This window comes from Alligator mississippiensis, chromosome 6, assembly GCF_030867095.1.
Source record: "Alligator mississippiensis isolate rAllMis1 chromosome 6, rAllMis1, whole genome shotgun sequence".
NCBI lineage: Eukaryota > Metazoa > Chordata > Crocodylia > Alligatoridae > Alligator > Alligator mississippiensis.
The window spans coordinates 20,384,162-20,411,916 of NC_081829.1; the positions used below are offsets into that span (position 1 = coordinate 20,384,162).

Genomic DNA, 27,755 nt, shown 5'->3' on the forward strand with positions numbered 1-27,755 from the left:
ACAAAGCTAACTGAATGAGCAAAAAAATGGCAGATGAACTTCAGTGTTGACAAATGCAAGGTAATACACATTGGGCAAAAATAACATGTTGCACATACACAGTGCTGGGTTCTGAACTTGCTTTTACAACTCAGAAAACAGAACTTGGAGTCGCTGTGGACAGATCTCTAAGAAAACCAGCCTAATGTGCAGTGTCAACCAAAAAAAGGCAATAAACTGTTGGGTATCATTAAGAAGGGAATTGAAAATAAAACAGAAAATATCCTCATGTCACTATACAAATCTATTGTGTAGCCACATCTTAAATACTGTGTGTAGTTCAGGTATCTGTATCTCAAAAAGGATGTAGTAGAATTAGAAAAGATACAGGGTAGAGCAGGGGCGGGCAATTATTTCATGTAGAGGGATGTTTAACAAGTTCTGGTGAGCTGTCGGGGCAGGGTGCAATTCACTGGGGGGAACCTTAGCAGAGGTTAAAGCTCCTCACTGAAATAAATGGAGAACCATGAGTCTCCTGGGTCACTAGAAATTTGTTTCTGAAAGGAAGTGTGTTTCCTACTGAAAGGAATGTGATAGCAGGATGCAGCAAAATGTACCTCTGGATATTAACAAACTGAGTACTAGCTTACACCTGGGAAAAAGATCTGCTAAAATAATGGTCTTTTTCTAGGAGGTAGTAGTTTAGACCTAAAGTGACAGTGGTTTGTTAAAGAGCCTTGCCCTGCAGATCCCACTCTTTAAGGCTCTTTAAGGTGCTGGGTCCTGGGGAGCCCCATGGTACGGGGCAGCTGCAGGGTCTGGCATATAGCCCTTCCCTGCCTGATCCTGAGGGTTGGACAGGGGACAGCCCTGGGTCTAAACCAGGACTGGGGCTGTCCAGTGCTGAGTCCTGACACTTAGCAGGTCTAGCACCAGGCTGCCCTGGGGTTTGAAACAAAGCCACCCCTCCCCAATTGGCAGGATCAGGTTGAGGATAGCTCTGGGTCCCAAATGCAGCTGCACCCTGCTATTTCCCCAGAGGATGGCAGGAGCACAGCTGGAAATGGGGGAGCTTCTCTCATCCATGGCTGCACATGCCAGCTTAAAAGGGTGCCAGACACATGCAGCCAGTTGCACTCGCATCTCAGAGCCACCAGGTGCTAACAGCTGGAAATGAGGGAGCTTTCCCATTTTCTGGTGCTTGTGCAGGCACCTCTTTAAACTGGCACTGCACAACAGGGGATGGGGGAACTCCACCATGTTAGGCTCCTGACACCTTAGCCCTTTAAAAAGCTCACATGCAGTTGGGAGCCTCAACTGCATGCCTACTTGTTGGTGTTCCCAGGTCCCTGTGGAAGTGACATGTGGGGAGTAGGAAGCTCCTGGTTCCCCAGCAGCCACTTCTATGTTAGTGGGGGGTTGGGGGGGGTGAGGCACAGTTGTGGAGCAGGAAATTTCCCACTCCCCAGCTGCAGGTACCCCTCCCCTCCCTGCACTGGTAGTCACACAATTCAAGCTGAGGAACTTTATCACCCATTCCCAGAACTGCATGACCTGCCATGGATGGCTGGCATGGTAGGCCCCACAATTTGAGGAACGGGGCATAAAATTTCTCAGCCCCTAATCACGAAACTGTCTTAATGTCTGCCAGCAGCCCCAGAGTCTTTAAATCAAGAAAGGATGTTGCTTTCTAAAACATGTGTTCTAGCTCAACTATACATTATGGGCTTGGTGGAAGACGACTAGGCTAAGTGGACTCAGGAGGGCAAATCGTGTCTTTCACTTTCCTTCATGGAACAAACAAGCAAATGGCCCTGCATCATAGTGAATTCCACAGAAGCAAGTCAGCACATGGTTCAAATTTGGTATGACAGGAACAATGCTTATTGTTTCATTCTCCCATTAGAACTACAATGGCTGTGAGGTCTGACAAACTATAATGCATGAGAGGGAAGACTGCAATGTGCAGGGGCCATGTACAAGTGGATCCCTTCTAGGAACTGAACTGCTTACTACTTGTCTCTTCTTCTGTGTTTGACTTGAAGCCTCTGCACATACCACACAGGTTGGTTGAGAATATTTCTCAGGGTTGATCCAAAATGTCAGTGTAGACATACTTTAATGCAGGGGTGGCCAACCTGTAGCATGTATGCCACAAGTGGCACGGACAACCTGTGTGTTAGGCACAGCAGATCACAGAGGGATCAGGGAACACGCTGACAGACAATGCAGGGAGCAGAAAGCAGAGCAACAGATCAGGAAGGAGGTACAAAGCAGAGAGACAATCAGACAGGGAAAAGGGATTGGACTCGTATTTGGGGAGGGTGTGGGGCTTACCTTGTGGCATGCTTGCCAAAAAGGCTGGCCCCCACTGGCAGCTTCAGGGCTCTAGTAGGCCCAACAGCACTAGCTACCCACACTTAATACAAGTTTGGGGCCCACATATTGTGGATCCACTGACTCTTCCGAAAAAGTTTCTCCTTCATAACTCCCTTTAATGCTGTATGCAAGGAGCCCTCAAAGAGCAGAGACCCAGGACACACAGGGAGGGAAGGACTCAAAGTCTGCCCTGACCTCTGGGCTGAATCGTACCAGTTCAGCCGAGCCCAGTCCCTCCACAAGGTTCGCTTATACCAATTACACACCAGTTTGACTCCGCTGGATTCAGTTCTCCTGACATTTATGCTAGTTTTGCATCAGTCTGACTCTACTGAGCCAAATTCACTTTTCACTTACACAAGCTTCATGCCAGTGAATAGCACTAGACCCAGTTCTCCTTCCACATTCCTTTAATGGAAGTATAACAGTACTGGGCCCAATTCCCCTGTTACACCAGTTTTCTATCAGCATGGCACCAAGTCTATATTCTTGCCTGGGCCCCTGCCTTCAATGAGGAAGAAATTATCCAAGTTTATTCTATGAATATGAAATGCGAAGTTCAGTGGGCCTTCAAGAAGAAAGGAGAGTGGGGCCTGGGTAATACCTAGTGTGTGGCCTGGTGAATAAGGACATACTGGTTCAAGTGCACTATGGGTAAAGGGAACCTAGAACCTAGGTCTGCTGTTCCCTTGGTTAAATATTCTACAAATTGCTAGGCTAAAAGGTGGGAGGGCCTCTTCTTCTCTATTTCCCCTCTGACAGGTGTACATGCAGGGTAACAAACAGAAAGGCTGCAAGAAATGTGAAATGAAAATATTTTGGCTAAATTCTACCATCAGCTACTCACATTCAGACACCTTTGAATTTCAGACACCTTTGAAAAACTTGTCCCACTTCACCTGAAATCAGTGAGACTTGGGCTCCTAAAAATATACTCTTAGACCCCAATTCAGGAAAACATTTAAACGTGTTTAAGGCTGTCCTCAACAAAGCACTTAGGAGGGCCATTCTCAAAGTACCTACAGGTTTTAGGAGTCAAGGTTTTAGAGAGTCAAGAAAACTTAAGCATGAGTATGTACAGTTAAGCATGTGGTTTCAATGCTTTGCTGCAGAAGGATGGTCTGAATCAGGACTTCAAAGAGTAAGGCAGCCAATGAAAGCTGAAGACAGAAAAATCAGTGTCAGAATTTGACCTGTTTACTCAGGGAAGGGTGATGTCATGAGTTCCAGTAGCAACAAATGCTTCTTAAAACAAATTGACATAGATTAAAGCCAAATATAACTGCAGATGGAAATATGGGATCAGCTCCTAGTTGTGGTACCTTTTCATGGTAGACTGTAATCATGTTACTCCAACTCTGAATCTAGTGCCATTTTGCCTGATATAAGCCAACTAACTGTACTGGCCTTAACTCTTGATCAAAAATAACAACTTTCTATTTTATACTAGTATAACTCTTAGCAATATTTGGCCCAGAGTGCAAGCCCAGGTTACCTTCCCCTACCAACAAATGGAACATCACTTATGGGAGCTGCACATGTGTATCCTTACATACCAAGCTAGAATTGGTTTCACAAGCTAACTCCAAAAGGATCTAACTACCCTTGCAAGACGATTTTGTCATTCAATTATATAAATACAACTTGTTAAAATAAAGCTGCTTTTTGTTTTTTCCCTGAAACAATGGGCTTAAAAATACAGCAGCCAAATACAATTAATTATTATTCAGTTTAATGCCTTTAAAAAAAACCCTGTTAATAAAGAGGAGTTTAAATGCAAAATGTTAATGGTAACGGTTCTATCATAGGTTCATAGACGTTAGGGTCAGAAGGGACCTCAGTAGGTCATCGAGTCCAACCCCCTGTCCTGGGCAGGAAAGAGTGCTGGGGTCAGACGACCCCAGCCAGGTGCTTGTCCAGTCTCCTCTTGAACACCCCCAGGATGGGGGAGAGCACCACCTCCCTTGCAAGCCCATTCCAGATTCTGGTCACCTTTACTGTGAAGGTCTTTCTAATGTCCAACCTAAATCTGGTTTCAGTCAACTTGCGGCAATTGTTCCTAGTGACTCCAGGGGGTGCCCTACTAAATAGAGCATCTCCTATTCCCTGCTGCCCTCCCCTGATGAACTTGTCAAGACAGTTCATTTCTCCTGCCCTTCTTTTCACTGTCACTGCAACTTTGCACAGTCAGTTGTGAAAGCAGCCTAGATTCTCTCTAATAACCTGTCTATGAGCACAAGGTGATAACATAGTTTTGTTACAGGCTTGCACAAAAACATAAACAGTTAAGGCCAGCTTTTGTTGTTGCTATTGAACAACCACCCTTTCAGATGCTATGTAGCATTAATATATTCTGGATGATGGCCTGTTGAAATGGCTAATTCTATTTAATTTTGGGCCCTGGCTCGGGCTGCGTCCTTTTCTTTCCTAGTTACTGTCAGATTATAGATTGCAGATTTTGACAAGACAGTGAAGGGAAAAAGGTCAGCACTGAAATAACTGGGCAGCGCTGGCAGCGAGATGGTAGGTTGAAGCTGGTGCGCACTGGCTGTGCTGTCGGCTTCGCTTCTGTGACTCTGATGAGAAGCTGACTGCTTGCATCCACACCTGGTAGTTGACGTGGCCAGTAGGATGCCACATCCAGCAAAACCTTTCAATCACATCTGTGTCCCGTGAGTGTAATCAAAGCAATGATGCTGTCAAACAGTATCGTAGGCACCTCCCTTTCCACACTGATAGCCTGTTTACAGGCTGCACGTCTTGGTCATTTTAAATCAGAGGGAACAGAAAGATGCAAGTCCATTCCCCCACATCAGTATACTACACATTTGTAGGGTCAAAAAGCATTAAGCATCAGATAGCTGTCATAACCTGACTAGATCAATTTAAAAATGGATTCACTAGCTAGTTTCATCTCAGCCATCCAAACCCCAAACTGGAATTGTCATAATTCAGCTAGAGCCACATGGAAACAGCTTCATCAGCAATTTATTAAACCATTGACAAATCAAAAGTGAAGCCAAGATTGGAAATAAGATATATAACTTAAGTATTAGCAACAATAATTGTAATGTATAGGCCAAAGCCTGCTGCAGACCCTAATCAAGCAAAAGTTCTGATAGAGTAACAGAGCTGGGTATACAGATTAAAATGATGAGTAACAATTCATATCAACCAAATCAACCATTACAACCACACCTTGCTGCATTTCATGCAAAATGCAGGGTGTACCTACTTCAGATATTGAAAAAAATATGTAAAAGCAAACAAGGCTCATTGCTTATGCATGTTGTGATTTAGGCATACATAGGCACACTTGCCACACAGCCCCTGCCCCTGTGTCCCTTACAAATACATCTACAAATATAGGGAGATGTAGATGCATAGATATACACAGCCATGCACGTAGATATGTACAACCTCATTATACTAAGCCCTGTTTATAACAACCTCTCCCTATTTCACAATCCTAACAGTAGGAACCAATATTTTTCATTAGTATGATGCTGCAATCTCTTGGTCGCATTGAGCTTCATTATAATGAGGCTGTATCATATATATACACACGTAAATACAGTAATGCTTCAGTTAATGAATCCTCTGGGAATGAAGATCCTTTATAACGAAGCTAGCCTTTTTTTGCAAAAAAAAATCAAAAACATTTTTGAGGCAAATGAGGATTTCTCGTTTTACCAAAGGAACTGGGGGATTTTGCAATTAGCTCCCTGCAGAGTTCCAGCCTGCAGGGAGCTGGGAGAGAGCGAGAGAGCGGGAGGAAGGTGGTGAGACAGGGGGCGCCAGGTACATGTGCATGCATGTGATCCCAGGCAGTCTGCAGAGCAGCTCCAGCAGGTATATGGGGGGTGGGGTGGGGAAGGAAGAGGGGGATTGAGGGCCCTGTAGGGAGGGAGCTGGGCAGAGCTGGGGATGCTGCCCAGCCGGGCAGTGCTTGGGCCCTGGAGCTGCAATGAGCAGCTGCAGGGTCCCAGCGGAGAAGCAGGCCAGGGCTGTGAGTGGCTTGCCCAGAGAAGGGGGAGGGCTGGCTCCCCGCTGCCGCATGCATTCCCGAGGGGCAGGGGGACCCACGCCCCCCCCCTCCCCGATCTGTACACGGGGCAGGCACAGGCTGTGGGCTCAGGCCCCTGCCCTGCTTCCTGCCTCCGGATCCTCCACAGCCCAGCATGATCTGGCTTAGCAGGGAGCAGCAGGGCCTCACAGGGGCCTCCTTGCTGCTGTGAACTCCGTGCTGCCCATGCGACATGCCCTCTGCACATGCCACTGCTTTGAGGGGTGCATCCCCACACTGCTGCTCTCACTGCAGCCCTGCATGCAGAAAGCACATCGCCAGGACAGCATGGAGCTCACAGTGGCAAAAGCTCCTCCATGCAGACCCACTGTTCCCTGCTGCCCTGCCCCAGGACCTCCGCAGCCCAGTGGGCATGATCCAGCATGGCAGGGAACAGCTGAGCCATGCAGAGAAGCTGCTCACCACTGTGAGCTCCGCACGGCTCTGGTGATGCGCCTCCTGCGCATGGGGCTGCAGTGGGAGCAGAAGCACAGGGTTGCACCCCTCAAAGCAGTGACACATGCAGGGGGAGGGTCACCAGGGCAGCACGGAGCTCGCAGCAGCAAGGAGATCCCCACATGGCCCTGCTGCTCCCTGTTGTCCCAGGTCATGCCCACTGTGCTGCGGAGGCCCTGGGGGAGGGAAACAGGGCAGGAGCCTGCTGGGGGGCACAAGCTCCCCCGGTCCCCTGGGGGTGGCAGGGAGCTGCCCTGCCTGAGCCTGCAACAGGGGGGCGGGGGCAAGGGGGCTACAGACCCAGCTCCATAGGCCTGGCAGCTAGGTATCTTTGTGGGTATTTATCACTTATCTTTGTGAGTATTTAAATATTTTCCTACTGTACACCCCTTCTCTGAAGTCCTGGAATGCATCCCTATGCCTCATATGTTATTTTTGCCTCTGGTAACAAAGTTTCTGATAATAACAAAGTGACATCATGGAACCCATATACTTTGTTAACCAAGGTATTACTGTAGAGTATAATGCATCGATACTATATCTCTATATAGAAATTCGAGCTGGTCTGAACGTTATCAAATTTTGAAATTTTCACATTATCTATTTTGAAAGGCAAATTTCAAAAACGACCACACAGATGCTCTACAGTCATGTCAAAGACATTTCTAATGTAAGTGACAAAAAGGAGGCAGTGTCAATTAAAAGTTCATGAAAATTATGTTCTTTTTCTTGCCTACTGGCTTGATAAAATGTGCAATGTATGTATGGATATGGTGTGCCTTATACATATGCCCAGACCCCTCGTTTATGTAGTATGAATAAATTATACTTAATCATTACTTATATTTAAAATCCATTTGAAAATTTTATATGCTTTTTAAACCTAAATGTCTAACACCAGAAATTGCATTAATTGATGAAACATGAAAATTACACTGTGTTTAAAATAACAACTGTGATTGGCAGTTCAATGACCTGGGTTCAGGTAGGAAAATGCTCTTTTATCAAGGTTTTTGCAGAATGTTTACTAGGCCCTAAGCCTGACCCTACAAACTCTTACTGAAGGGCAGAGTGTTCACTATTGTGACATGAGAGGGGCCGCTGGCTTCATGGAGACTACTTTGAGGGTAAGCAGTATATAAAGAATCAAGGTGAAAACTTGATTATTTTGAAATGAATGGAACTATTCATGGCAATAAAGCTAAGCATGTCCATAAATACTCACAGGATGAGCATCTTACAGCCTCCCACAGGAGTCTACTATACAGACAACTTACAGGGACATGGCCACAGAAAAAAGCTATTAAGGGCCTGATTTTGGTTGATACTGGGCGTATCTACATGTCTCCATACAGTGACATTGCTACAGCATCGTGCTTTAGTGCTTCCTTTTGGAAGTACTAAAGCATGGCACAGTAACCACCTATGCTGTGCCATGCATGCGGCACACTGAAATGGGGGAGCAAGCCACTATGGCAACGTAGCTGCTGATTATGTGTAGACCCACATGATTGCTACAGCTACAACAACAAAGGGTGACACGTAGACTTGCTCATTAAGGCTCCTTCAGCCCATTCTTGTAGTGGATTCCCTGGCTCCCTGAAGGTAAGTTGGGGAAAGGCTATGTGAAATGTTCTGGAGGGGATGACTGTTAGGGGGTGGCTAGAGAGGGGGCTCCTAGTGGGGAGAGGTGAGATGAAGGTCCTGGGGGAGGGAGCTAGCTGTGACTGCAGGGAGGTTGACCCTGGGAGATTTTCACAGGTATTTTTATGAGAGCTAGGTGGTAGTCTGAATGTAGGATAAGGATTTCAGTAGTTTTGTTTTACCATACTCTGCTGTCAAAGAATTTGATCACTTTTTATTTTTTATACCATTTGTTCTTCTTTGTAAAAAACCCTTTTGTTTATCTGTTACCTTACTGAAGTAGCTATGGTAAATTATGATTTCTGGTCAAATTAATAACCTGGGAAAATTTATTTAGCATAGTGGGGAACCAACATGGTTACACAAATCCAGGGTGTATCTCTGGGTGCACCCAGGCACCCCAGAGTTTGGCAACAGGAATGACAGGTTGTGAGGTTAATACCCTAATACAAAACACAGGAAGAAAACATTGAAATATTCCTACTGATGCCAATGAGCTTTACATCAGGTATAGGAGGTATAGGGAACAAATTAGTTTTAAAAATGTACTCACTTTTTGATTAATCTTTTAAATCTACTAGATTTAAAATGTAAACAATGGAAAACATAGAAAGTATTAGAACTCATGAACCAGAAAGTAAAGCTAGCCATTTTTTAATTTAAAAGTTTTTATTGTTGTTGAAAGACGACCTTTTTTCATAAAAGAAATGTATATGAAATTTGGCCTACTTAAAAAAAACCACATTTTTCATGCAGTTCTTATTCATCAGCATGTCATTAATATATTATTCAAATAAGTATTTGAATGTCTATAGAAATATTTGTCAATTACTAAAAACAGTGTTTGGGGGAAACTGATAATTCCATAATAATTTCCATAAATATTTCTATTAAAATGTTTTTAATATAACTGAATATGAATAAGTCCATTCCCATTTTGAGCCCTGTCAAATTAAACCAACTTTGAAATTTCAGATTTTTTTCACAGACTTGATTCTCTATTTTTGATAATTTACTAAGAATTTTTTTAAGCAGAAATATTTCATTTTAAATTATTCATGGATAAAATGCTGTGCCAAATATTCTCCACATCTTCCAGGAATATTTAAAAAAGCATTAGAAGTAGATAATATTTTAAAATGAAATGTTTAATGCTATATTCTGCTCTAATCAACATGTGATAATGAACAGTGAATTAATTCTCTTCTCCATTATATTTACCTAGATAGCTTTCATGGATTATTCCTTTTTTATATGTGCTTATTTAAAATATATATAAGCAAAGGAATACAAGACAGTAACTTAAGCTCTAAATAACCAGGGTGCAATTTACCCTCTAAAGCAAATTTATTATTTTATTATTACTCTGCTAAAACAAGCTTCTATATAAATTAAAAAATAACAAGTCAATTGCTGAAATCCAAGTGGGTGCATGTGTAATGTACATGAAAGACATGGAACTATCAGCAACTCCTCTGGATATTCTTCAGATTCACCAAAAATACTAACAGTTCTTTCACTATATTTTTCAGAGGTAGTTAGTCCCTGACCTGAGTAAAATTTAAATTGTCAGAATTACTCACCTGAGTAAAGATTGCTCACAAGTATGAGGGCAAGAAGGTCACATTTTCATGTTGGCTGAAAATATCAACCAACATGGAAATATGAAATGGAAGTTGCTGAAAATTTCAAAGTTGCCTAGTGGGTTTATACACCCAGATTTAAACATTTCAAAAGCAAGCATGTCCCATTTCAAAGAAGGTCTTATGTACCCAAGAGTCTCAGTACCACTGACTTTCAAGATTCCTAAGGCTCAGATAAGTGCCTAGTAAGATTTTCAAATGCACTGAAGCAGGGTAGGCACCTAACTCCCTAACAATAATTTTTTGGAAGTTAGCTACCTAACCTGCTTAGACACCTTTGGAACTCCAAGTAAGTGCTTATCTGGGCACCTAAATATCACTGAAAATCTAGTCTTAAGTCACTTTAGAAAGTAAGACTTAGACCAGGGATGGGCAATTATTTCAGGCAGGGGGCTGCTTACCGAGTTTTGGCAAGCTGTTGAGGGCTGCATGGGTAGTCCAACCCTATGACAGGTGCCCCACCCCCTGGTTGCTATCTTGGGTTTGGAAGTCCCGCCCCCTAACCTCTGACCTTTGCCACCAGAAGTCCCTCCCCTTGTCCCCCAGAAGTACTTTCAGCAAGAGGTTTTACTGTCTCAGAACCAGAAAAATACCAAATTATATTCTAAAAGCGAACATCTAAAACATTTGTTAATTTGATTTCAAAAAATATTTTTGTCCTGATTTACATGTGTTTGTGTAGTGTACATAGAGGTGATTGCACAATAACTTGAAATGAAGTCTTACTCTTATATGTTGTGGGGGATGGATATAGGTTTGTGGGGGGCTGTGGGTGTGGGGTGAGGGAGCATGTGGGTGTGTGTGATTAAGTGGGTTGTGAGTGGGTATGGAGTTTGTGGGGGGATGTATGGGGGGAGGGTGGCTGGGGTTTGTGTATGGCAGTGCAAGGGGGGTGTGGGTGCATGATGGGCTGTGCGTGTTGGACTCACCCTATGAACGCACGCGCACGCGCACACACACACACACACACACACACACACGCTGCCCCTGAGACTGCACACACAGACACACTGCCACTGAGCGTGCACACACACACACACATTGGCCCAAGCATGCACACACGCACACACATACACACCCACACACATTGCCTCTGAGCCTGCATACACACACACACACACACACACACACACTCTGTCCTGAGCCTACACACACTACCCATGTCTGCACACACACACACACACTCTGCCCCTGTGCCTACACAAACACACACATACATACACACACTGCCCTGTGCCTGCACACACACACACACTCTGCATCTGTGCCTGTACAATCCCCACCCCCACACCAGTGCAGTCCCATGCTCCACGGTTTGGTGATTCAGCTGGGAGCCAGGTGTTGCTGGAGCAAGGCAGGGGCAGGAAAGAAGGGAAATGGCTGGGGTTGTAGCAGGCCTGGGCTGCTCAAGACTGCTGAGGGCTCCATCTGGGTCCTACTGTCCCTGACTCCTGTAAGCTTTGACAGGCTGCCAGGAGCGAATAAATATTAATTTACTACATTTTTAAGGGGTCCTGTTGGCCAGATAGAATGGCCTGATGGGCTGCATCCAGCCCATGGGCCACATTTTGCCTGTCTCTGACTTACAATCTCAAATCACTTAGGCACTTTTAAAACTGCTATCCCAATTCCTATTTATTTTAATTCCCTTAAGTGGCTTTGAAAAGGCAAACTAATATGTGCACCTGTAAACTCCTTGGAACCCACAGATTCCAAGAAGGGCTCATTGGGCCTTCCCTTTCAATTGACTTCAGTGGGCTTGGACCTAGTACTAGATTAAGTACCTACTGACATTCTGTATTCCAGTCTCATTTGTCATATTTATTTCAATATAAACATACCTCCTGCACAGACACTGGATGGTTCAGCTGCCAGGATCTCAATGCAAGATTTCTTCAAAATCTAAACAATTAAGATAACAGGGTTTTCAGTACTCAGATTTGTTTTACCACCTACTTAATAAAGGAAAGGAGGGTTTTTTTGTTCTTTTCAGACTATCCTACTTACTGAATCAATAGTGCCTCTGAGGGCATAAAATCCTCCTGTTACTGGGAAAACGTGATCAATACTGTCAGCAATTGTTGACAGCTGAAAGAAAGACAGTCATAAATGCACAGAAAAAATAAACTTGCAGTGTATACAACTGAGTTTTTTGTATTTGCTAAAAGTATTTCCACTGACATGGAAGGATTTGTACACTGGTAATAAAAAAACAAAGTCATCTAATTCTGTTAATAAGCAGGAATGATAATAAAAACAAGTCTCAGAATTACCTGAGTTTCATTAAAATCTTTCACTCCAACACAATACACAATAGCTCCAAGACTTCTGGCTCTGTCAGCCTAAATAAAAAAAACACTATTAAATTCAAAGCCATTTGAGGTATGGAACCAGTCATGGATGCTTTCAAGTTTTGCAAGAACCATTTAGGTACTTTAGGCAAACTCAATGACTACTTACTTCTTTTTCTGCGTAATAAAATTGAACATCTTGCAACTCGCCATCTGTCAGAGCAATAATCACACTAGCAGTCCGGAGTCCTGCATTGACAACAGTTAAAATGGTTGGGATTGTGCACAGGTGAGATAGGAAATGGATGATGGTGATGGATACATACATTTGGATACCTAAGTCTAAGTAACACACTTGGTTTTGTAGTAGGCCTGTGCGAATAGGCAGCTATTCAATCTGGCTTTGGATCCAACCACTTCGGATGCCAGAGATCTGATCCGGAGCTCCGGACCGGGTTCCTGCTTCGATCCGGCCGAAGTTTCGGAGACGCCTTGGAGATCTGGCAATCGGGTATAATGGGGAATCAATCAAATATTTATAACTTTGTTGTTTTTTGTCTGATTTGGAGAAAACTTGCAGGGGTGGTAGCATCTGCAGAGAGCATGAAGCCTGCCAAGGTTCAGAAATATCAGTGCAGGGGTACAGGGGAAACTGCACCCCAAATTCTTGAAAGCAAAACTCATGCCATGTGTATGTGTTATACTACAGTGGGGTCAAAACTGCAGGGGTGGTGGCCCCTGGTGAGGCCACAAAGCCTGCCAAATTTCAAGGTGCTAGGTGCAGGGGCTTGGGGGGAACTGGACATCAAGCTGCTGACAGGCAAAACTTATGACATACATGACCCGGTGTGTGTTAAGTTTCAGTGGGCTGAAAACTGTGGGGGTGGTGGCCCCTGCTGAGGCCACAAAGCCTGCCAAGTGTCAAGGAGGTAGGTGCAGGGGTTTGGGGGAAACTGCATCTCAAGCTGTGGACAAGCAAAATTCATGACATGGGTGACACTGTGTGTGTTAAGGCGCAACAGGGTGACAGCTGCAGGAATGGTAGCCCATGCTGAGGCCACAAAGCCTGCCAGATGTCGAGGAGAAAGGTTCAGGGGTTCTGGGGCCCTGAACCTCTAGCTGCTAACAGGAGAAACTTGTGACATGGGTGCTTGTGCAACTGTGTGTATCTTGGGGCATAGGGGGTGGGGGGTGGGAAGTACTGCAGACCTGGCTGCTAAGCTACTGTGTTACCAGTGCCCAATCAATCATGATTCATTCAGGGACCAGATCAATATATAGTAGCTAGCTACTAGTAGCTACTAGATAATTAGTTAATTAGCAACGATTAACACCTACAAAACCACAGACTAAGGAGAGGAAATAAACAATACAGACAATCAACTGCCCCAAGACAGAGACAGTCAGTTGCACAAGCACCCATGTCATGAGTTTTGCCTGTCAGCAGCCAGAGGTGCAGAGCCCCAGAGCCCAGAACCCCTGCACCAATCTCCTCAACAGCTGGGAGGCTTTGTGGCCTCAGCAGGGGCCACCATCCCTGTAGCTTTCACCCTGCTGTGTCACCCATGTCACAGTGTGTCACCCATGTCATAAGTTTTGCTGGTCCGCAACTTGAGGTGCAGTTCCCCCCCAAAGCCCTGCACCTATCTCCTTGAAACTTTGCAGGCTTCATGGCCTCACCAGGGGCCACCACCCCTGCAGTTTTCACCCCCCTGTGGTGTAACACATACATGTGACTTGAGTTTTGCTTTCAAGAATTTGGGGTGCAGTTTCCCCCAAACTGATCTTCTTGAAACCTGGCAAGCTTCATGCTCTCCACAGAGGCTACCAGCCCTGCAAGTTTCATCCAAATCAGACAAAAAACAACAAAGTTATATATATTGATTCCCCATTATACCCTATGGCCGGATCTCCAAACTCTGAACCACTGAACGAAGTGGAAGCCCTGAACCACTTCAGAAAGCCTAAAGAAGCCAGTGCTTTGATCTGGACATGCTGCTTTAGACACCAAAGTGTCTGAAGCTTCTCCAGATCCAAAGCACAGTCTGAAGCTTCGCACAGCCCTATTCTGTGGACAAATAACTCCGTGGAGTTCTGTCAGTTGACAGTAGCTGAAGATCACCTCCAAACAGCATGGAGTGAGCCACATCTTGTCAGCTTTAGTCATGCAGGCAGTGAAGTTAATGACAGAATATTATTCCATCAGGGGCCATGGACAGAAATTCCCATTTCCATGCAGGTGAGAGGGTCTGCAGCTTTTAGATCTCATTGGAACCCTCCATGGGACCAGCAAGCATCATGATGGGATAAGATAAGGCCAAACAGAGAAAGGACGAGGAACCCCTTTTTCACAAGGTGACTCTGAGGGGAACCACTGTAGGGAAACTGAGCAGGATTTGATTCCATCCAGAGCCCGGTCCTTGTACATTAAGAGCCCTCACTGAAATCAGCAGGAATTCTGAGTGCACAAGCAGTACAAGATCAGGTCTATATTATAAAACTGACAAGTTCAGCATAAGGTAGATATACACTTGCATACATGTAAATCTTCAAAATAGGGCTTAAAAGGAATGTACATGTTGTATGAACACTGTAAAATGAGCAGCCACAGTGGAGCAATACATTGTCTAACACCTTATTATACAACAAAAAGAGAGAGCTCTAGCATTCTTGCTCCCACCACGCATGCAAATTGTGTTTTAATCAATCAATTATACCCACGTGACAAAAATTAATAAATACAGTAGTTAAACACAGCAGAATTTCATTGTCAGGGCAAAAAAGGGAGGTTTTGATTTTTAAATGTTTTTTTTTTTTTTTTTACAGTTTTAAATGCCTTTCACAGTATTGCCAGAAATGTAAGGTTGATGTGTTTTGACAGCTTTCTTATGCCACGCAGTCCTTTCCATGTCATGTCATAAGCAGACAAGAACTCTTAAAGAGGAGGCCTACAAATGGGAAAAAACTGGACTTGATCCCCATGTCCTTTGGGTTTGTTTTGCTTCTGTTTGAAGTTTGAAAAAGGCTAGAAGGTTTTTGCTATTTATGTTTGTCAGCTTTAAATATTTTGTTCATGTTTTACTCTAGAAATTCTTACCTACTCTTTTTTTTCCTGTGAAGCTGAAGAACAAATACAATCATGAGTAACTTGAATAAGAGAAAGTAATTTTCATTCACAGTCTTCATATCTTTATTGCCTAAACACCTCTTTAACTTAAAGATCTGGGAAACAGCTGGGAGAAGAGGTTTTTTTGTCAAACATTCAGTGCCTGCTACCCTATGATTCAGAGCTAAGAAGGCTTTAAACTCACATTTCTGAGTTTTCCAAGGAAACGTTGAGGAAGAAAAAGAGGAAAAAGAAAGGACTTCATGCTACTTTTAAGCTCAGGACAACTGAGAACCTAATTCAAAGTCTGCTGAATGCAATGAAAGGCCTCTCACTGACAACAATGGGTGTTACGTTATATCTACAAATATAGCAAAGAGAGTTTTGGGTGCAAGAGGCACACCTGATATAAAATTTCAAAATGAAATATCAGAAGTGTAACAGGACAGCTCTGTGCCCAAGGCAGCACCAGTTGCAGAGGCAGCTATTTTTGTGCCCTCCTTGTTGCCCGACATCAGTTATGTTACTGTAAAACAGTATGTGAAAAGCCTAATATTTCAGATGATCTGAATAATTACTGGACTTATTGCAGGAACTACTGGATGCAATGCTATGGTTTGTGTTATGCAGGAGGTCAGACTAGGTGATCATAGTGATCCCATCTTCTATTTAAACTACTAACTCATGCATATAATAGCAAAATTATAATCAAATTGGAATGTTAAAAGATTGTGCAATACTAATCTCTTTGGGCAGTGCATTCCTTCTTTTGCACATGAGTTTAGTTCAGGTCATATAAATTCACCCCCAACTTTTCAATGAAAGTAAATAACCATCAGTGACACACATAATCCTACCTCCATCATTTTCATGGTAAATCTGTTCATTTGCCTGCAAAAAAAGTATAAAATGTTGTTAACTCTTTTAAGTTCAACAGTAGCACGAAAAACAAAATTAAATATTAATCAAAGCAAGAAGGTACTACAATGTGTACCCTTTTAAATCCTTCATGCATGAATGTATCTCCTCCAGGCACTTCATACCGAAGAATATCAAGCCCTTGTCTGATGGCTTCCCTTGAAATAAGAAAAAAAAAATCTTTTATTTTGTTTTCCTTTTAAAAAAAGTTTTAATTTTTCTGCCTTTAGCGATTCTCAAACACAGCAAGTTATGCAGCCCCAAAAACACTTAATTGGAAAAGCATATTGCACCAAATGCGTATACACAAGTCAAGGGATCAAGAAAAACAGTATAATTAGAAATACAATTGCAACATTTTGAAAGCTGCCATGCATCCAGCGTTGCATAGAAATGAATACAAAATATAAGGTCACAGTAAATGCATGCTTTGTCTGGTCTTGGTCCCAAGCGCTAGGGATTTGTGATTAGAGATAGGACCAAATTAAAGTAAATATCAGATATAAACTTTTGCAAATGTGGAGCAGGATAGAAATCTTAAATCCCTTATTATTATTAATGTGAGAAAAAACAAAACCCCCACTTTGAATAATTGTCAGGGTCACATGTGTCCCTTTACAAGGCCAGAGTTCGGAGTGAATTAAAATAAGATTTGAATATTGAGGGCAGGATTCCACATTTAAACCAATGAAAGGTGGACCTTTCTCTTTTTCTTACAAGTTCCTTGGGCACCAGTTGTTCCTTGTGAAGTGACAGCTTCAAATACTGTCACTCCTGTTGAAATGCTCCTTATTCCACAGTGATTCCAGAGTCAGTGGGATCACTCACAGAAGGTATGTTAAGGGCATCAGAATCTCAGTTTTATACACCCAGTGCAGTGGGACCCAACCTTTATCCCCTATCTCTGGGTGCTACTGTAATACAAATAAGAAAAGCAACATCAGTGAGAACAGACTCGGAAGGGCCCAGGAAACCCAGAAGTCAGCCACAAATGCTTCAGGCAATCATTTCTTCAACATCAGTGACCGTCTCTGACCTCTCTTGTGTAACCCAGCTTTTTGGGTGGCACAATCATAGAGTGAGAAAGTGTGAGGTTTTGTGGGATAGAGATGAAAACTGGAGTTGGGAAGAATAATGACCCTGGGGGCAGGAGGGTCTTTTGCTCTTTCAAAGTGTAGGATGAGGTGAAAGGCCATTTTTGGTGGAGGGTGGGGAATTGGGTCAGAAAACATTTTAATACCAGTTTCATACATTACCACAGGGTTAGCATCTACATTTTATCTGCAAAGGGAAAATCTACCTGTGCAAGGAAAAAAAGTTCTAGTTCCAGCTCCCAGATGCAGACGAGGCCTGATCTGAAGCCCAGTGGAATGAACAGACGTGTTTCCACTGGTTTTCACTGGCCCTTGAAACACAGGAGAGGGAAATAGAGTCCTTTCTCATAAGACCATTCTGATCTCTTTATAAGGTTCTTCAGAGTGACTTACACACACAGAACACTACAACCACCCTGATACCCACAGGGAAAAAGATCAAAAGTGAAGGCTCTATGGGAGAATGGCTGAAATGAGAGAAAAATATGGAGGTGACAGATACAGCAGTGAAGAGAAAGGCCTTGATTCTACCTGGGGCAAAATGCAATCCTCGGTATATTATAAAAGAGTGAATTTGGTTGCCAGGGAAGTGAGGAGCAAAAGTTTTGCTCCAGTCTCAAATTCTCTCATTGGGGCACAGGATGGAATTCTTGTTGGACTTGCATTGCAACTGAAGATATCTGAAGCAGATGGTGCGAGAAGCTCCCTTTGTGATATTCTAGCTATCTTTAGCAATGGTTCAAGACAATGCTGAATTGATCACCATTGTGAGCTGCAGAAGTCTGGACCATTCCTGGAGAGCACTGCAGTGCTTTATTATGCAGTGTCTTCAGCACTTGGAGGCAGGGTCTGTTTTCTCTTACATCAGAGCCAGCCCTTTGAAATCACTGGGGCACTGCTAATGAGCCCAAAGCTAGCATTAGGCAAGTGCTGTTTCCCCTTGAAAGGCAGCTTGAGAGAACAGCAGTGCCTTCAGCTGCCCCCTTGTCTCAATGCTGAATTGAACAGTAATGAAAGATCAAAAGAGCTGTATTATTATGAGCCACAAACCTGCTCCTGTCAAAACCAGTGGAAATTATTTCAGTGGGTGTAGGAGTGGCTCAATGCTAAGATTGACATGGATGCTTGGACTCCAGCCTTACAGCAATCACAGAGCTTGCAGTTATATTTGACTGAAAGTTGTAAATTACTTGCCTGTTTTCTGTTAACTTCATGATTGTAGTGCCTCGCGAGGAAAAGACAATGAAAGACATTCGCAACATTGGACTGAAACAGACATAGGCCAAATCTATGTTACACACAAGATCATCTTAATATATTTTACAGCTTTTAAAAAAGTAATAAATGAAAAATGAACTGTATTGGCACTAAATATCATCTTGTAAAATCTTTACCTTATAAATTTCTCAGCCAGGCTCGCAACAAAAGAGTAAATCTCTGTCCAATGGTTCCTGACACTTCCAGACCTAAATACAAATTATAATCCATTAGGTTATCCCCCCATTATGGTAAAACTGACTGCATTGAATTGATGGGATGGGATATTCCCACTAAAATCAACGGCAAAACCCTTCCTGATATAAGTAGAGATAGAACTAGATACCAAATGTTTTAATGTGCCTAGTTTAAACCACGTGAAGAAAGTATTCTGTGGGTTGATTTTACTCCTTTTATACCGTCAAAAATTCAGATACTTTTCCAGTTTAATTGTTTTTATTCATACAATGAATAACTTGCTTTCATATGACACAATTCTGCTCTCAAAGCTATACAGGTGGACTTCAGCTGCGAAGTTTTTGTTTTCCCAGCACATACAGAAGAAAATTTCTATGGATTATTTGGGAGAGCAGAATTTGGAAATCGTATAGAGGCAGCATAATACTACAGCTCAAGTCCTGAACTGGAATTCTGGAGATGAAATCCTGACTCTGCAACTGACTGTTTATGTGACCTGGGACAGGTCTCTCAAACGTCTCCTTGTGTAGCTCCCCACGTGCAAAATAGGGATAACAGCATTTTTGTTTTACACAACTTTCTCTGTCCAGTCCATTGAAACTATAAGCTTTCTGGTGCCAGGACTGTCTCTTATTATGCATGTACACAGGACCTACCTAACACATTGTGGCCCTGATTGAGTAGTACCTATTTACTGGGCAGTTGGCATGTACACATGTGCATTTATGCCAGTTTAAATGTACTATGCAGTAAGTTACTGCACAATAAGTGGGAATAGGCTGGTGTCTACATGTTCAGGCATTAAAGTAAATTAATGCTGTGTGTGGACTGACTTGGGACTAAAGTTACTCCCAAGTCAATCCACACACAGTGTTACTACGCAGTAAGGTGTCTACACGTGTGTCACTGTGCAGTACTAATCAGGTGTGAATTTGATACCTGCATGAGGCAGGTTACAAATTTACGCTCAAGTCAGCATAAGTCACCATATTTACTGCACAGTACGAGCATGCACGTGTAGACGCATGCCCATATTGCACAGCAATCTTGGGTTTTGGCGCAGTAAATGGGCATGTGTAGACTAACATGTAATTGTCACCATGTGATTCTGGGTGAGAAGAGTCTGCACCTATGCTTTAGCAATATACATTTTCAGACCCCTGTAATGACTTTAAAGTATGACATATGAAAACATTAAGAGCTTTCCCTCAGACTCGGTGTTTAGGATGGAATATGAAATAATTATTAGTAGTCATTTGCTGTCTTTGCTTGCCATTCAGTGTCTGAAACAGGAGTAGGCTGACAGAGGTAAGAAGCAGGATGCATGAACAAACAGCAAAGACAGTATCTGCAGGAGGATACTGGAGCAAGGGCCAACTGTCAAAAATGCTGCCCCACACTACTAGAGAGCAATTCAAGGAGAACATTTGCAATAAAATGTCTTTCTTTTTTCATTTATTACCTCTACAAAAATTCATCCTCAGGCAGAGAACTGACTTCCAAAATAACAACCTGGAAGGGGAAAAGTTACAACTCTTTGAGACCTTAAAAAAATCTTTTAGAATGTAAATGCATAAGCAGTAAGGGTTAGACATTGTTCTGTACTTTCCCTACAACAAGGGACCCAGGCTGCATGGAATGTCAGCTGAAGCCTACTGGAGGTTTGTGCATGTGGGGGCATATGCCTACAAATGCAACTGATAAGAAATGACTTTGATCAGATCCACCCATATTTATCCCTGAAAAGCAAGTGAGAGCTGCGGTGGGCTGAAATCTTTATGTATGACACTCATGGGGAATCTGCCATGGTCTTAAAGGGGTTTGGTTCCAGAATCCTGTATCTTGACACCATTCAGCTAATTCAAAATTAAGGTGTGATCTGCCACTGAGGGACATTCTGCATGCCACACAGCACGGATTCCATTTTTATGACCTGAAAGCGCCATCAAAGCTAATTGTAAAAAAGGATAAGAAAACCCAGATGAAAAGGATTAGGGGAATGTTCAGCACTTAATTAACAAACAAAATCCAACTTACTCCACCACACCCTTCAAAGCCCAGACTTGCCATGATGCCCAAGTATGCTGGTGATGTCATGTTCACAATGAAACCAGCTGGAGAAGAGAGTTGACCTGGGAGGGTAAGGTGATAGGTCCTGATTGTTTTTTTACTATAGTACCTTTTTGTTGGTTATTTCATATATACTTAAAAATTTATATATATCTCCTCATTCGTTATGTTGAGAACCTGATCCTGCACTGTTGCCAATAGTGGTGTTAATCAGAGAAGGATCAAAGTTTACAAAAGTAATCTATTACCTAAAAGTAATCTATTTGCTAATATTTGCAGCATCACAGTGACTTTCCTGCTGGTATCTAAACAACTGCAAGGCAAGTCATAACTGCAGTATCTATCTAGGGCTGATTAACCCAACTGTAACAGGGAACCCTAGCCCTGTTACCAGGAAGCAGAGCGGCCTTGTAACAGGGAGCCTTAGCCCTGTTATCAAGAAACAGGGCGGCCCCTTTAAATCCAAAAGCTTCCGGGCGCAGCCGTCCAGTCGAGCAGGGGTCAAGGATCAAGCCCCGTCAGCTGGTCAGGTGACAGGAAGGGGAAGGCCAGAACCATATAAACCTCAAGTGGAGAAGGCCAGGGTGGCAGAAGAGAGGGAGACTCCCGATGACTATGGAGCAGCTGTGGCAGCCTCCTTGGGAAGAATACACCACACTGTGAGACAGAAGCACAATCACATGTAAGTGGCACTTTGCCTCTCTTATTTTTAAAATTTTTTATTATATGGCCATAGGGGCCTATGGTTTACGTTTAATGTTCAAAAGCCGGCAGTTTGTGGCTGAGACTGTAGGAGAGGAGGAGGCCTCATTAGTGTCAAGGGGCACCGTGATAGAGGGTTCAAGAAGCCCTCTTGCACTAGGGGTGTAGCACTAGGTCCACGAGCCCAAAGTTGCTTGAAGGGAAGATCCTAGTGGAAGCCAGGTCCTAGTGGGTGGACTTAGGCGAAAGGCCCTAACTACAGAAAGAGGGGCAAAGCCAGAGGGGTCTGAGGCCCCAACTGCCTGGTGCCACAGGGGAACGGTGTAGAAGGGCCAGTAGGCCCGGTGTCGTGGAGAGTATGGAGCCTTGAGCCGAGTGAGTTAGAGAGCAAGAGCCTCAGAGTCAAGCCCTGTTTAGTGGGTTTTGACTGACAGGCCTAGCTAGAGAGAGGGAGGAAGCCCACAGCAACTGGACCCCAACATAAAGAGAAATTTATAAAACATCTGCAAGGCACGGGGCACATCAAGGGGAGGTAGGAGCATGCATTTTGCCCTTAAGGTAACAGCTCATTATCCTACAGGTGGTGAGCCTGGAGACTGTCAGGGAACCTGTGGGTCAGCCTCCCTCTTTTTTTAGAACAAAGTAATATCAAGTTGTGGCAGGAGAGTAAAACGGGGGGGGGGGGGGGGGGGGGGGGGGGGGGGGGGGAAGCTGATCCCCAGAGAAGGAAAATTTCAGCAAGACTTGATTGGAGCACACTCACCAGCCTATTAGAAAAAAAAAAAAAGAATGCAGCCGAAGACAGCACCTTGTCACACCAACCCATACTGTCTGTGCTTAGAAAAGATGACAGATCTCTCAGTAATGCTTCTTACCATTAACTACCGTTGGCACTGATGCAGGCTTACATAACAAGGCTTTTACTGGAATTGTTACATTTGTTTGTCTCTTTACAACTTAAAATGACTCAGAGTAGTAGCAGAACCTCTTAGATAATAAAAGAAAGTAAGCAGCGAATAGCTGCAACTGACAAAGCTGGAATATGGCCCTGTATGTCTGTTGTGCGATAACCTCATAAGCAGGTTCATTCCTTAGCATACTCGGATGTCAGATCAGCCAGTGAAAATGATACATTTTTACAAGACCTCAGAGAAAGAGCCAAAACACAGGGTCACATTCCTGAATGCTGGGAATGGGGAAAACACATGCTGAAAGTACTGACTCTGTGCAGAAAAAATAGGACATCTGAGAAATGCAGTCTTTTGCCTCAAACGGTCTAGAGGAAGCCATGAAGAGATGCAGACATGAAACCTTGCTGCTGCCTAACATGGGGGTATGAATTAGTGAATCCCCAACCTGCACCTATATTCCACTGATCACTGTGTTGTGAAGTGCTTTCTGTGTTTGCTCTACTGAGGACAGTTATGTCACAGCCCACCTATGCAGCTTCACACTTCTGTTCAAGCCATACAGACTCATGCTTTTAGCTCTAAGTACCCAGGTTCAATCTAAAGAGCCAGCCAAGAGGGCAGTATTCACATCAACAATGCCTTGGGCCTACCTCTTGCACCCCACGCAGGCCACAATAAGCTGGGGAGACCCACAGCTGATATTTACTGTGGTTCACAGTGAGGTATTGAGTTCATCAGCCTGGGATCTCCAGAGATGCATCATATTTATAGCTTACAGTTCAAAGACCTTCCACAGTCTCAGGAAAATGAGATTTTAGTTTCAAGAAGTTATGCAATGGCTGAGACACACAGGCCACATCCAGGCTCACAGGCCATATCCAGACAAGCACGGATGTGTGGCATGTGGTGCCGCAGTCCCATTTGCGGTGCCACACATCACATGTGCAGGTGATCCCTGCCCTGCTACTTTGCAGTGTGGGGAGTTTTGACCTCAGGAGATCCCAGGGTCAAAAAAACCCACTGCCTTAAAAAAGTGGGGCAGCGCATATGGTGGCAGCGTGTGCCACCCAAAACCAGAGCCTGGTCTGCCAGAGCCACACTCCAGCTGCTGGCCAGGCTCCTAGCTGCAAGAGCACCATGACTGCAGCGCCCTGAGTCCCCCAGGACTCCAGGTAAGGCTGCTGGGGCAGCATAGTTGAACAAACACTCAAAGTGAAAAGGAAATCATGATTTTGATCTTGGCTTAAAATTCAAGAGTAGCTCCTCTTTAAGGCAGTGGAAGTTGTAAAAGCTAGTAAGATAGTGCATCTACATGTACATTTACTGTGCATTAAATTTACTGCACAGTAACTTACTGCATAGTAAGCAGGTTTAGGCTGGCATCTACATATGCAGGTGTTAAAGTGCAGTAACACTGTGTGTGCACTGACTTGGGACTAAAGTTAGTCTGTCCACGCACACACTGTTTCTGCACAGTAAGGCATCTACACATGCGTTACTGCGCAGTAACTAATTGAACGTAAATTTGATATTTGCATGATATAGGTATCAAATTTATGCCCAAGTCAGCATAAGTTGCCATATTTACTGTGCAGTACGGGTGTGCATGTGTAGATGCCGCTGGTACTGTTCAGTAATTTTCATTTACTGCGCAGTAATTTTGGTTACTGTGCAGTAAATGTGCAGCTGTAGACGTGCCCAGAGAGTTGTTAGAATCAGGCCTAGCTCATCCTTAGGGATTTCACTGCTGTTCATGAGATAAGAGGTGAGAATGGCTGGGATCCTTCACTTCTTTCAGGCTCCTCTAATGACTACAGAAGACAGTATCTCCTGCAGTTGACAGATACGGTGGGTGGGCTAGCCTAGACCCAAGCTGTCTGCTCCAGCTGGGCAGGGAGCCATGCTCTAGCACCCCCAGTTTCTGACCTAGGCTACTACAGGTATGTGGATGCTTATCAGTTCAATCTATGCAGTTTAGACTAATCTGAGAAGATTTCATTGATTCAGCCTCACGCTCTTTGACTGTCTGTATTTAGCCAAAGTGTCCCACACAGCCAATTTACAGCAGCAGAAAGAGAACAAAGGGACCATTCTACACCCTGCCCTAGCCTCTATGGGCAGCTCTATAAAACTGTTCTTGTTTCCTGTCCATTTAGACAGCACCTCTCAGGAGAAGCAGCATCAAACCTGTCCTGGAATGTGTCTGGCTCACAGCATAGACAGAGCCCTGAGAACCCCAAATCAATCAATGACGAACAGTGCCTATATGGCCAGTAGTTTAGCAGTAGGTCTATATGGGCATTCCCACATAATAAATATTTCTAATGCTGATTGGTCATCTATGACAAAGATGCCATGTATAGGATCATGGACTATTACAACAGATCATCTGTCTCCTTTCCAAACTTACTGCATTGAAGTCAATTGCAAATCCGCTTTTGACACCAATGAATGCAGGGTCTGTTCTGAATTTCCTCATGCTTCATCAAGCCTAGTTTTAAATGTCCCTAAACAGTCCACTGAGAACTTATTCTACCACATAGATTATCTCAGCACCAGAAGTATCTTTCTGATAGTCAGCCTTAAGTTTCCTTTGCTTCATTTCATCCTATCCATTGTTCCCAGTTATACCCCCTTTTAAGGCCACCTTAAAACAATCCCTCTTCCTGCTGGATTTATAGCCAGATACATGTACATAGATACATAACACTGGAACAGACCACCTGTGTCATCAAGCAGAATCCTCTTTAACAACCAACAAACAGGTAATAGACATTTGTCCAAAGGGATCCCCAAAAAACATCTGCTCTTCCCCTTGCCACACATCACAGGCACAAAATATCCTGCAATACCATAATATAAGAAGCAGTAGAGGGGAGGTAGGTGCCCATACAAAATCCCTGCTCCTTGCTGCTGACAGCAGAAAAAAGGGGGTTGGATTGAAATGAAAGATGATGAGGTCTTCGCTGAGTTTCTGCTATTTTGCCCATAGCTTTCAGGTACAGACAGACCAGAGCTGAAGGCAACATTTTTGTTGAGGGGGAAGGGGAGGGGGTTAGCACCTGCACAGGATCCCTCATTTATCACACATTATTACCCAAACATGGTGGTCTCAGTTTGGGCCTGATATAAGTGAAGAACAGCTCCTGCTAAACTGAGTGCTGTACCTGCTTACCAGGGCTCAGGACATCACAGTGATGATAATGCAGCTTATTACTTAGAAATCTGAAACTCTTTGTTGTTATTTGGAGAGAGCTGTTGGCAGCCACAGCCACATTCTAGATGGCAGAGGAATTCTGTGCATCAGTAATCCTGGCTTTGCAATAAAAGCAAGCCCTCAGGGTGCTAAATTTGATGTGGTTTCAGACATGCATGCACATGTTCATCCATCCTTCTGCTCTGTTCTTCAGAGCCAGCAGAGCATGAAAAGTGACAAGAATCCTTGTCTCTGGGCCAATCCCCCATGCTAGCATGGAAGGGAGCTTGGCTGGACAGATCACCTAAGCAAGACAGACTGTTATTTATTATTTGCATTCCACTAGCACCTAGAAAGACCTAAAATCTAGCCACTCAAGGTGACAGTCCCAGCTCCGGAGAGCTCACAGTGTAAACAGGCAAAAGAAAAAGGTGATAAGGCACAAAGAAGAGATGACTTTTGCAATGTCAGGTTAGTGACAGGTACAAAACCCAGAATTTTTCAAGTCCTGATTTGGTGGTCTTGGCCTCCCATTCAAAGTACTTAAACCCAGCAGGTTTGAAGAGGAAGGCCAGTGGCCAGACCAGTGTAGAAAGTTTTCTTCCCATGAAATAAAACTACTGACAAATTAAGCCACCTTGGAACTGTTACTTCTGTGTGTGTGCCTTTGAAACACAATCCACATATCAGATAGCAATCACTTTGAGCAAGCAGTTAAGCCAGCTCCATCCTACACCTTGCTCAGTAATTCCCCACAGAAATGGAGAGCATGCAGCAAAAGAAAACACATAGCCAAACAAGGAATTTATCCAGTCATTCCACTGCTCTTATTTAAGCATGCATATTGTTACTGGCTGTACAAGGCCTAAGAAAATGATTCTCAACAAGGGTACCAAGTTGAGATACTTTTAAGGGTGCAATGGGCAGCCTCACAATATTAACACTGTTAAGTATGCAAGCACCTACACATGATTCACAAGATAAGCCCAGAGATTTCAATTAGGAGTCCATGGTGTCAAAAATATTCTGACCTGCTGTGGTCTTTGGGCTCTTTACAATGGAAAAAGAGTTGCTGTAATATTTTTCCATAGTCAAGAAATGAATGAAAGCTAAGAGCTGTATTTTCTGAGGGGTGCCTTGAGTCTAAGGAGGTTGAGAATTACTGACCTAAAGGAAACAGTTACATGGTTTTGATCATATTTAATGCAGCCAATGGAAGCAAACAGACTTTTCAATTTCATGGCTGTATATCAGGGGTGGTCAATCTGTGCTATGCCTGCCACAAGTGGCACAAGCAGCCTGTAGGTGTGGCAAGCAGCAGATCAGGGAGAGGATAGGCAGCACGCTGGCAGATAGTAAGGCTGAGCGAAGCTTCGGTTGCTGATTCGATTCAGCCTGATTCAGTGGCTGAATCTCCGAATCCAAATTGAATCAGAGGATCCTTTAGTCTCTCAAAATCGAATCAGAACCCTCCAAATTGATTCAGAGAGATTCGGAAAAATTCAGCAATTCAGACATAGACACAGCTTTAAATGTTTTTTCTACATACTTCTAGCTAGCAGGCAGTTCATGAATACTGCGATGCTGGGGAGGATGAAGCGTCCCACAGGAGCACGGAGGCTCCCCAGCACGATCAGCAGCAGACCCAGCAATGGACCAGAAGCACTTCTGATCCACTTCTGGATGCCCCCCTGGCTTGGCGACTGGTGCCTCCTGGGTCTCAGGGTGGTGGTGGGGGGGAGCACCCAGGGTCCCCCTGAAGCCAGTCGCTGAGCCAGGGAGGCATGGGGGTGGCCCTCAGCGTGCTCCACGGTAGACCTGGAAGTGGACCAGAAGTACTTCTGG

General features: G+C 43.8%; 1 protein-coding gene across 2 annotated transcripts in view; it reads right to left on the reverse strand.

The window, feature by feature from the left end:
- ANTXRL (ANTXR like) overlaps positions 1–27,755 on the reverse strand; it is a 98,900-nt gene that overhangs the window by 54,698 nt on the left and 16,447 nt on the right. For both annotated transcript variants that reach the window (XM_019499454.2, XM_006276176.4), the window contains exons 3-10: positions 18,971–19,042; positions 18,771–18,842; positions 16,559–16,640; positions 16,422–16,455; positions 12,628–12,707; positions 12,441–12,509; positions 12,175–12,255; positions 12,009–12,069 (exon numbers count right to left, since the gene is read on the reverse strand). In XM_019499454.2, the coding sequence (XP_019354999.1) occupies positions 12,009–12,069; positions 12,175–12,255; positions 12,441–12,509; positions 12,628–12,707; positions 16,422–16,455; positions 16,559–16,640; positions 18,771–18,842; positions 18,971–19,042 (551 nt within the window). The remainder of the gene's footprint in view (positions 1–12,008; positions 12,070–12,174; positions 12,256–12,440; positions 12,510–12,627; positions 12,708–16,421; positions 16,456–16,558; positions 16,641–18,770; positions 18,843–18,970; positions 19,043–27,755) is intronic.